Source organism: Hesperophylax consimilis, chromosome 26 (assembly GCF_061612785.1).
Source record: "Hesperophylax consimilis isolate HC1 chromosome 26, BYU_Hcon_1.0, whole genome shotgun sequence".
Classification (NCBI taxonomy): domain Eukaryota; kingdom Metazoa; phylum Arthropoda; class Insecta; order Trichoptera; family Limnephilidae; genus Hesperophylax; species Hesperophylax consimilis.
The window spans coordinates 16891173-16901264 of record NC_142861.1 but is presented as its reverse complement, the minus strand read 5'-3'; the positions used below and the strand labels follow the sequence as shown (position 1 = coordinate 16901264).

The following is a 10092-nucleotide window of genomic DNA, read 5'->3' as shown; positions in this document are numbered from 1 at the left end:
TCCGTGTTATATGCTCGGAAATTTACGTCCCGCTCGTTCCAGATATTTCAAGGACGTATTCATAAGTCCTACCCGTAGCCGATACTGTTACTTTACAGGTTAAGAAGTTCCCTCAAGAACTTTTCATGCTTAAGAGGTTTGGTGTTTTCGGTCCCTTGAATACTGAATTTGAAAAATGGTCCAATTAATTTATCCGACTTATAAGGCACTTAAGAATATTTTTTCTGGTGCCTTGGAAAACTTCTTAAGAGAGCAAATATACATTTACAAAAATATTAATTAAATATACATTTAATTAATATTATTCCTCGAAATATTAATATTGAAACATGTGAACTGCTTACTGCAGTTTAAAGCCAATAAATCCACCTAGAATTTGGCACGTTATGACAAATGCTCAAAATGTTTTTGCAAATTTGCCATAATACGCCAAAAATTGCTTGAGTGGTTTAAATGCGTTTATATTTATAGGTAATATTTGCCAATTTGTCTAATAGTTAAAAATCTGTTACTTATATCATATATTTTTTATAAACTTTAAAACATTTATAATCTGATGAAGTAAGTAAGTGAAATATTCTTCTCAATTTTATCCATTTAGATTACAACTTTTTTTTAAAGATTAATTTTGATCATGTTTTGTGTACTTAGTTCGATATTCTATGTGATAACTTTTGATTACCGAAATGTCCAAAAAAACTTGCCTTTAACTCAACGTAAAATAACCTATTTTATTAAATAAATACATTCTGACCTAATAAATAATGTAGGGAATATATTTACAATATTTTTAAATACAATATTTATGTGAATTTTTGTATATTTTGTTAAAATAAATAAATATTTATATAATTGTATTTTTTACGAATATCTGTGAGTTTTAATAATTTTTCTTATGGATTTAATAAAATTCGAAAAATGACTACAAGTGACTATGTTTTGTAATATGTGTGTAGAATTTTATTTTTATCTGATCTAGAATGTTTTTAAATGCTAATAAATAATATATTAATTTACCATTTTATGTTAACTAATTTTACGTCTTGGCTTTGTCCGAGATTTGAATTGAAAACAAAATTGGCATCTAATATATATTTATACAATCAACTGAGAATTTAAAAGCTCGATAGCTCAAGATTGTCATTAGTACAAGTACTTAGCAGAAATTATACTTAAGAAAATATTATTGTAAACTATTTAATTTTAGATATATTTATATATATATAATGTAATATTTTTATATGAAAATGTTGCCAAATTAAGTGCAGTTTTTATGCAATGAACCTTGCTGCAATTACACAAAATTACCTACCTCTTGTGAATAAAAACTTGCAGCCAAATACCTAATGTTTCTTTTTTTCTTCATTTTGAACCAAACCTTACTAAATCGCCATTTCAAAAACAACAAACAGTTACACAAATTCATAAGATCCGCCTACATGCAGCGACTCGCATGCGCAATCAGTTTGTGCACAGAAAACACTGTGTGGCGTCCATTAAGTCGAAATCATTGTGTACATAAAGCCATTTGTGCATTATTTTTGCCGTCTTAATGTATTTCCTTACTTGTGCAAGTAAGATTGAGCGTGTAGTCATGTTTGCATTACTGCAGTCACTGTTGGTTGGTAAAACAGTTTTCTACCGGCTTATTTATCAGCTGGTTGTAGAACTATTTCCATGTAAGGATGCAATCTGCGCAGTGTGAGTGAGGAGAATTATAACCTTTATTATACACTGTTTAGTTGAATTTCTTAGGTTGGAATTTGTCACAGAAATTTAAATGTAACACTGCTATTTGGTCCCCGTTAAACGCCAATTCTATGTCCAATTTAGCTTTTTAAGATATTGTGATCAGCAGAAAAGCACGACTGTCATGTTATTATGTTTGTCAGCTTATTACATATTTGTTTAAAAGTTGAAAAGAACCTAAAATCGGCATTAAACGGAGCTGATTGGCCAATTGATTACAATGTTACATTTGAGCTTTTGTGAAACATTCCAATCAAAGCCGGTTGCATCCTACCTCCAAAAGGTTCTATGTTAGCATGTAATCTAAGGCAATTATTGTTATATGATTGTATGTGCATTGATAATTTATTATTATTCTCATTTAAATTACAGTCGAACTTGGTTATAACGATCACGATAATAGCGATTTCACGATTATAATGAGCAATTACAAAACAATATTTTAATTCAGGCTTATCTTCGTTGGCTGTTGTAACGAGGTCAATTCACTGATATACCGTGCAAATAATTTTGTCAACACTATTGGGACGGCATAGCGCATAAAACAGTCACTAAATAAAATTGACTAACTAAAAAAAGTTGTTCTCTTTTTATGTCTTCTTTTGTATTACAACTCATCATCAATTTTGTTTAAAAAACCAATAAATATGTTTATGAAGGTACCTTGTTACGAGTACCTACATCCCTGCACAGGGTAAATTTAAGTAGTAAGTGATGCACAACTTTTTCAGCAAAGGGGCCGCTTTGCCTATTTGTTAAACAGCCCGCGACCTACAAGTGGTTTTTTATTTGTTTTCATTGTGGGTTGTACTGTTGGGAAGTAAGAGCTTTATAGATACACGCACAGATGGCAGTGCATAGAGCTTGCGTGGAAGTCCGCAAGATGGAGCCAGTGGCCAGTAGTCGCCAGGGCGAGTGCGAATGCTCTCAGAGAAACTCACTGTTTCAGATTCCAATTAGCAAGCTTCTAGTTAGGTCGACTATCGAGTCACCAATATAATAGTGGAGTATTAAGAAATCTCTGATTAATCTAAAAGAACCTATTATTTATAAAACTCCTTCCACAACGAGTTGGAGATCTGTTTGTACGAACACAACAGTGTACCAAAACTCAATAAAAAAAAATTCTTAGCCAGGGTTTTCAAGAATTACCCCAAAAATTTTGATTTTTCTCTACACGTAAGTGGGCCGTATGAAATTGGGCCGCGGGTTGTGCATCACTGGTTTGTGACAAGTAAAATTTTACAGCCCAAAATTTTAACAATAGTATTTATGACAAGTGAGATTTTACAAGCGTTATGATACGCACAAGCTAGTGATAATAATATATACAATTTAGTGATATTTTCTTGGAAGCCTCGAACCAGGTGATGATAGTTATAGTGCATTGTTTGTTTTCGGGAGGAAATTGAGAAGCATGAAAGCGGTATTTTTAAAAGAAACATTGATTATAAATTTGGTTAATGAAAGTGTAAATTTCTAATTTATTTTTTTAATAAGTAATACTCACTTGTAGTTTGAAAGTATACTGTAAATTTTCGAATATATTTATAGTAGATTGAGTATTACTAAGCTAGGTAGGTACATACGTCTTTTAAAAAATCTATTAGGGATATAACGAATAATGGCTGTGAGGAGTAAATTTAGTCAGTCCCCTCGTGTTCGTTATAACCAAGTTTGACTGTATTTTGAAATCATTGTTATGAAAATGTTTAAAAAAAGCAAATTCAATAAAATAATATTTTTTGATTTTATTTGTATTGTTTTACTTGATACTCCTCCTATGAAATCCTCAATTTAGAAAGCGGGAATACCGACGCCCGGGAACCATTTATTGGATAACCAACAAACCCTGCCACAGGTAACCCCAAGTGGATCGCTACGTTTGGGTTTCTTTCTTGACCTATCGCCTTGCAGCGCAGTGGGAGGGATCGATTCATACATACGTCTCTCTTGGACACATTGACCCCAGATACCCACCCCTCAAATCTTTTTCTTTCCCAGAACTCTCTCTCTTTTCTTTCCCTAAAAAGAGCCCCCACACAGAATCCCCAAAGATGACACAGCTAATGTTTAAAAAGTATTTTTATGAGCCACAGTACAATTGGCTTTTTTTGCTACGTCTTGGATTTGAACTCCCAATCTTCTTAATTTATCAACTGCTCTAATCACTAAGCTATTATGGCAACTTCCTGCCGGTGTTTTACAATAAATAATATTATATTTATTTATTTAATATCAACGGTATAAATATACCATAAACAATGATAACATGTCACAGTTAAAATCGTAGAAATATTTTTAAAAAAGAATTACAAATATATGTGGCATTTGATTGTGAAATGACATTAGAGAGTAAGTAAGTAAGTAAACAAGAGATACAAGTACATAAGTTTCTATAGTGCAAATAAGGTAGAATTAGATTATGCAAGTGTCTTATGAATACTGTCTTTTTTTTAGCAGTTTTTGGTGGAATGCACTGAAAATATTTACCCATGGAAGTGTAGCAGGCGTGTCTGTGAGCCCGAATTAAGGTCAATTGTATCTTACTTACTTTGGTCCTCTAGCTGGCCTTGGATCTATAAGGTCTTATATAAATTGACAGCAGCAAATCCCCATTTATTACACACTTCTGTTTAATGATTGGGTTAGGTTAGGTAACAAATATTTAGGGTTACTTTGTGGGAAAAAAAATTTCATTTTAGAAAAATTTAAGAATATCACATTTTATTGGAAAAGTTTTTAATATATGTTAGCCTCGGTGGTCCTCATCAGGCAAGAGACGTCAAGGGTTATATTCCTGGCTGTTACAAAAATAAATAAAAACACATTATTTATTTATTGCAGTAAAAAAATATTTAAAAAAAAACACAATATTTATTGTATTTTGAACATTCGAATGCGAATGCTAAAAAAAAATTGCAAAAAAACAATTTTATGAATTATGTATTTATTTTACTTCAAAATATCAATGAATATTAATTAAACTTACACTTAATTATTATACTAATTATTATTTATTATTTTTAATGATTGATAAAAACAAACGCTATTTCCTATTAATATATTCACACGTAATTAATTATTTGTGAACCCAAATTCACAACAAGTTGAAGATTGATTGACACATTTTTTCAACATTCCATATTATTTTATATTTATATTCAATAAATAAAAATACATTTTTGTTAATTTCAACACAAAAAAAAACACTTGATAAAGTGACATTTTGATTTTTGTGTTTAACAAACCCAGTAGAAGTAATATCCAAAGGCCAAATTATTATATACACTGCAATTGCAGTGATTCGTAACGTAAGTGGGCACAAATCTCCTAGGAGTTAAAGGACTCCCCTCTTAAACAACTAAATTATTCGGCAATAATAATGTAATTATTGTAAAAAATGACATATTTAATTAATTGATACATTATTATTTACATTTTCTATAATATATTTCTAAAGTCAACGAACTTAAATATAAAGTATTTTAGGATATTTTTTTATATTCATTTAAAATAAGTACTAAGGTTTTCGACATAAATAATGTAATTTGTCAGACATTCGTTGAATAATGCTTCTTGTAATATTTTGTTGACAACGAAATTTCCATCCGAGTAAAAATTAATTGTTTTATGGAATTCAATAAATTTTGATCGTATTGTAATAGGTATTAGGTGCATATTTTTTTAAGTGATTTTATACAGTCCAAGCCCCGAAAGAGCCAGGTAAATTTCCAATATAGATATAAACTAACTGAGGGAGCTAGTAAGGCTATAACAGAACACCGCCACCTCGGGAGACATGTACAGCTGTTCAGAGTAGAAAGCAAACACCAATAGCTATAGAAATGTGAAGAGTACAAAGAAAAATCGATTCCCCTACAGCATCAATGTCCCGCCTTGATGGGAAGAAGGCGCAGATACCTGGGAAGTCACATTGTGGAAACTTGACGCATCGTGACTACAACACTATCTACTGTTTTATGTTTTAATACAGTGAAATTATCCTATTGGGGAAATAGCACAATGTACAATACCTTGAGTTCTTACAGGAACTATGCAGATAGTCTTCTTATATATTTTTTAATGATATGTCAACCGGATTGCAGCGAGTGTCCAGAAGGAACAAGGTGTATTTGTTTCTTTATAGTAGCTGCAAACGTTTGCGGCAAAGGGTCAAAGGAATGTATAAGGTGATTGGTGACCGATAGTGTGTTTGTTTTGCTTTTTTTATAAGTGCGCAAGTAAATGCTTGGTGCATGAAATGATTTTTATTTTAGTGCAGCTCAGTATTTCTAACGGAAATAATTATAATATCATGATTGGAAACTGAGTGATGCCTTCAAAAGGGCTAATCGTTTGATGGGAAGGCCCAATTACATTATTATATTTACAATAATTGATTTCATATACTTTATTCTGCCCTATTGATTAAAATCATTAATTTGCTTGTTTGAAGCCGCTCTGTGAGTTATTACAAAAACTATGCAGACTGTCATCATGTATTTTTTTATCAAGTTGACAACTAAAGTAACATTATCTGGCACAAATGTAATTATCTTTAAACCAAACAGAAAATATTATAACCACTCAAGTGATTTTTGGCATATTATGGCAAGTTTGCAAAAACGTTTTGAGCGATAGCTTGTCATAATGTTTTTGTATCTCTTGAAAAATTTCATCATCCCTTGGCAATTGGGCATTATTTGACAGTATAATTAATTTACAAAATACAGTAAACAATTTATTTACTACACTAGCTGTACCCCGCCACGCGTTACTGCGGCTTAGTCTGCTGTACAGATAGAGCAACATTTTTATTTATATAGATAAATAGATGTATTGAATTCCTTGGGAAATGGCATTTTGAAACTATAAATTTACTTAAGTTAAATGTAAAACCGTGTGGTAGAAAGGCTATTTAACTTATTAAATGTCGTTTAATATTAATTATGTTATATAATATTTATATAAAATAACTCGGTAAAAAAGCTACATCGTAAAATGACCAAAACACAACCTTTTCTCATGACACATTTATATTATCTTATTTGAACTAATACGTATTATTTATATAAATAACATTTAATTCTGGTCACCATTTCAACTTATTCCATTTTAATCATCGTCAATGATTTTGTCAGTTTTATTCCTATCACGTTCATTAATGCCATTTTCAAATTGTGAAATGTTGCCGTCAACATTTGGTTTTATTAAATCTTCTTTAAATCTATTAGTTTCATCAAAATCTATTTCTTTTACATTGTTTCTACAAATCGTTTCGTTTTGAAGACTATTTTGTACATCCCTATCAACATTATTTGAAATGGGAACAACATGATTTGAAATGGCATCAACGTTATTTGAAATTGGAACAACGCGGCTTGAAGAGCCTTCAAAATTTTTTGAAAATGGGACGACATTGCTTGAAATGGCATTAATGTTATTTGAACTTGGAACAACATTATTTGAAATGGCATCAATACTAAGAGGTGATTTTCCGACAGTTTGTTCGTAGGACATTTTGGCAACATTTGCGAGAGTGTTGGCCATATTTGTTCCTGTTTCTTTGACCATGTTGTAGAGATATCCTGCCTTGTTACTGAGCAGAATATGAGGGTGGTCATATTCGACCATGCGGCCAGCTTCCATAACCAGCACATGGTCTGAGTCCATGACTGTGTTTAGGCGATGGGCGATGGTGAGCACTGTGCAATGGGAAAACTTGTCTCGGATGGTTTTCTGTATGAAGAAGTCAGTTCTGAAAGAAAATTACAAGAATATTAATTTTTATTATGAAAATTATTAATTAATTACTATGACTTGGGTGTTGCATGCGTTGGCCGGTCAACCTGATTATTGTCGGTTTTTGTTCACACATCAAAGGATCTTGGGGCTAAACCGCAAAGAGTGTTTACGTATTGGCCCTGTTTTCAGTTAGCAATATGCGTTCAGCAAAGACGGTCGTGTTGATTATTGCGTGAATGATTATTTATGTTTACGAATTACAATGATTAATAATTTAACGTTCTGTACAAATAAATTCCCGCAGCAGCAATAAGTTCCACATCCATCTAGATTTGACCTCCGTGGTCGAGGGGTAGGGCTCTCGACTAGCAATCCGAAGGTCGCGGGTTCAAATCCCGGCGTAAGGAAGTAAATTTTATTTGATGAATTAATATAGGTACTTGCGGCACGTTCCAGAATGGAAGATACTCTCAGTATTGCCCTGGTGTAAGACCACCATTCAGAATTAAAAGATGGCTTAAAATGGCTTTTGCTGTATTTGGTGACTAGATATAGCCAGGTATTCCCTCACCTTCCTCTTCCCCATATCCTTCCCCTCTCCAATACCTACACCCTCACAACACAGCCCAATTGGGGATGCCGTAGTCTCACTGGCTCCAGACGGTTGGGAGCAGTTGGGACACTTGTGCGGTATTCACATTAGAAAAGAAGATCAAATGGCCAGCGCAGAATAGGTAATAGGCTGTAGTAGAATATATCATAGTAAAATATTATTTTTTCGCGGTGGGAAGGGTAGTTCTACCTTTTGTGCCAGCCTCATTTCAATGGCAGAAAAGATGGAATTATTCATTATTTTTATATGAATATTATATATCAATCTCTTTGTCCCAACTGTATGTACATGATTATCGAATCGTAATGTAAGTCTTTTCTTTATATTTTTCTTCATGCCTGTATTTCAAGAAAAGCATAGTATATTACTTAGATAAAATATTTTGTTAATTTTAATAATTCAATTCCTGGAATTAGGGTTTTTATGACCATGAAACCCGATTCGAATCTTTATATCTGTTCCCACCAACTCAACTCCTATGTGCAAGCGAGCGAGAGATGTCGGGCGTATTTAAAGAAAGCAAGTATGGTCAAATACCGATAGGTAGACCGTAGTAAACATATTATAAGGTTAATTAAGTTGCATTTGACATAATATTAGAATTTCGTTTAGTACTTTTATAGCTTGGATATTCTGAGTTACTCTATGTAGAAATTTTTATTATTTTTTTCAATTATTTTCGAAGGACCATTATTTTCGCCCGAAGACAGCGTAGTGCCAGTGTAAAATATACCCGCAAGAAATGTGTTAATAAACACTTTGTAACAATACTCACTGAGGGTCAACATTGGCAGTGGCCTCGTCCAGAACTAGAATCTGGTTGTTTCTGAGGATGGCCCTGGCCAGGCACAACAGCTGTCGCTGCCCCAGACTAAAGTTAGATCCACCCTCGCAAACATGCTGCTCCAGAGAGGTGATAACTTCTTTCAATTCCACCTGATGACAAGGAAACAAAAACATTCAGATTTTGTGATTTTTCATGTTTTATAATGACAATATTATTGTTATTGAAAGGCAATGATCCTGAGGCAGGTACACTTTTAAAAATAGTTTTAGCTTCACAAATCGTATAATTATAATATCCCGTGATATTCACAGGTTCGCGCCCGTCCATTAGTAACTAATGTTAAATTTTATTTATTTTCTTACAGCTTCCAAGGCGCCCCAAAGATGATCATCTCTGTACTTCTCCAGAGGGTCCAGGTTGTATCTCACGGTGGCTGAGAATAGAACTGGCTCCTGAGGGATGATGGAGATGTTGGATCGGACATCCTGCAAACAAAATTAACATAGCACGGTCAAATCAATAACTTAACAATATTGGAAAGATAGGCTTCACTTCCGACCATTTTATATCAGTATCCCAAGCACGGTTGCGCTGTCAATAGCCAAACCGATATCAACACGAAATAAACATGAAATCATTTTACGACGGCAACACTGGCAAATCTGTCTGTGGATTGATATTCTTAAATGTCAAATGGCTACGTAAAAATATGAATAAATTGACTATATTGAATTGAAATACTATCTTTAATAAATACTGACAGTCTTCCAGTACTTAACCTTTTAAATGCCAGTAGGTAGAAGTGTAGCTGTGCACAGCAGGCCAAGAATGCGAGTTAACTCGCTCTTGGCACAGAAGCGGTTAATGGCACTAAAAACGGAGTTAATTAGTTCATGAGGTCCAGAGATGTGCAAAATGGGTACCCAAAACCATTTGAAATGCAAAATGGAAATGGGTCAAAACTTTTCCATTTGAAAATGCAAAATGCAAAATGGTTTTTAGAAAAGCATTTCAAATGCAAAATGCAAAATACCTATTTTCAAAATGCATTGAAAATGCAAAATGGTTTCTCAGGTCAAACAATTAAAATAATTATAGAATTTTTAAGCAATTTTGTCATTTAATAATGGACATCAATGTATAACAAACATTATACATGATGGTAAATCCAAAAACACCACTACACATTATGAAA

General features: G+C 32.8%; 1 protein-coding gene across 1 annotated transcript in view; it reads right to left on the bottom strand.

Annotated features, from left to right (window-relative positions):
- Positions 1–4474: 4474 nt before the first annotated feature.
- Positions 4475–10092, bottom strand: part of LOC149411202 (ATP-binding cassette sub-family C member 4-like) — a 125493-nt gene continuing 119875 nt past the window's right edge. Inside the window, exons 21-23 of the mRNA XM_089647686.1 lie at positions 9260–9382; positions 8886–9046; positions 4475–7510 (exon numbers count right to left, since the gene is read on the bottom strand). Coding sequence (XP_089503812.1) covers positions 6868–7510; positions 8886–9046; positions 9260–9382 — 927 coding nt within the window. The 3' untranslated portion in view covers positions 4475–6867. The remainder of the gene's footprint in view (positions 7511–8885; positions 9047–9259; positions 9383–10092) is intronic.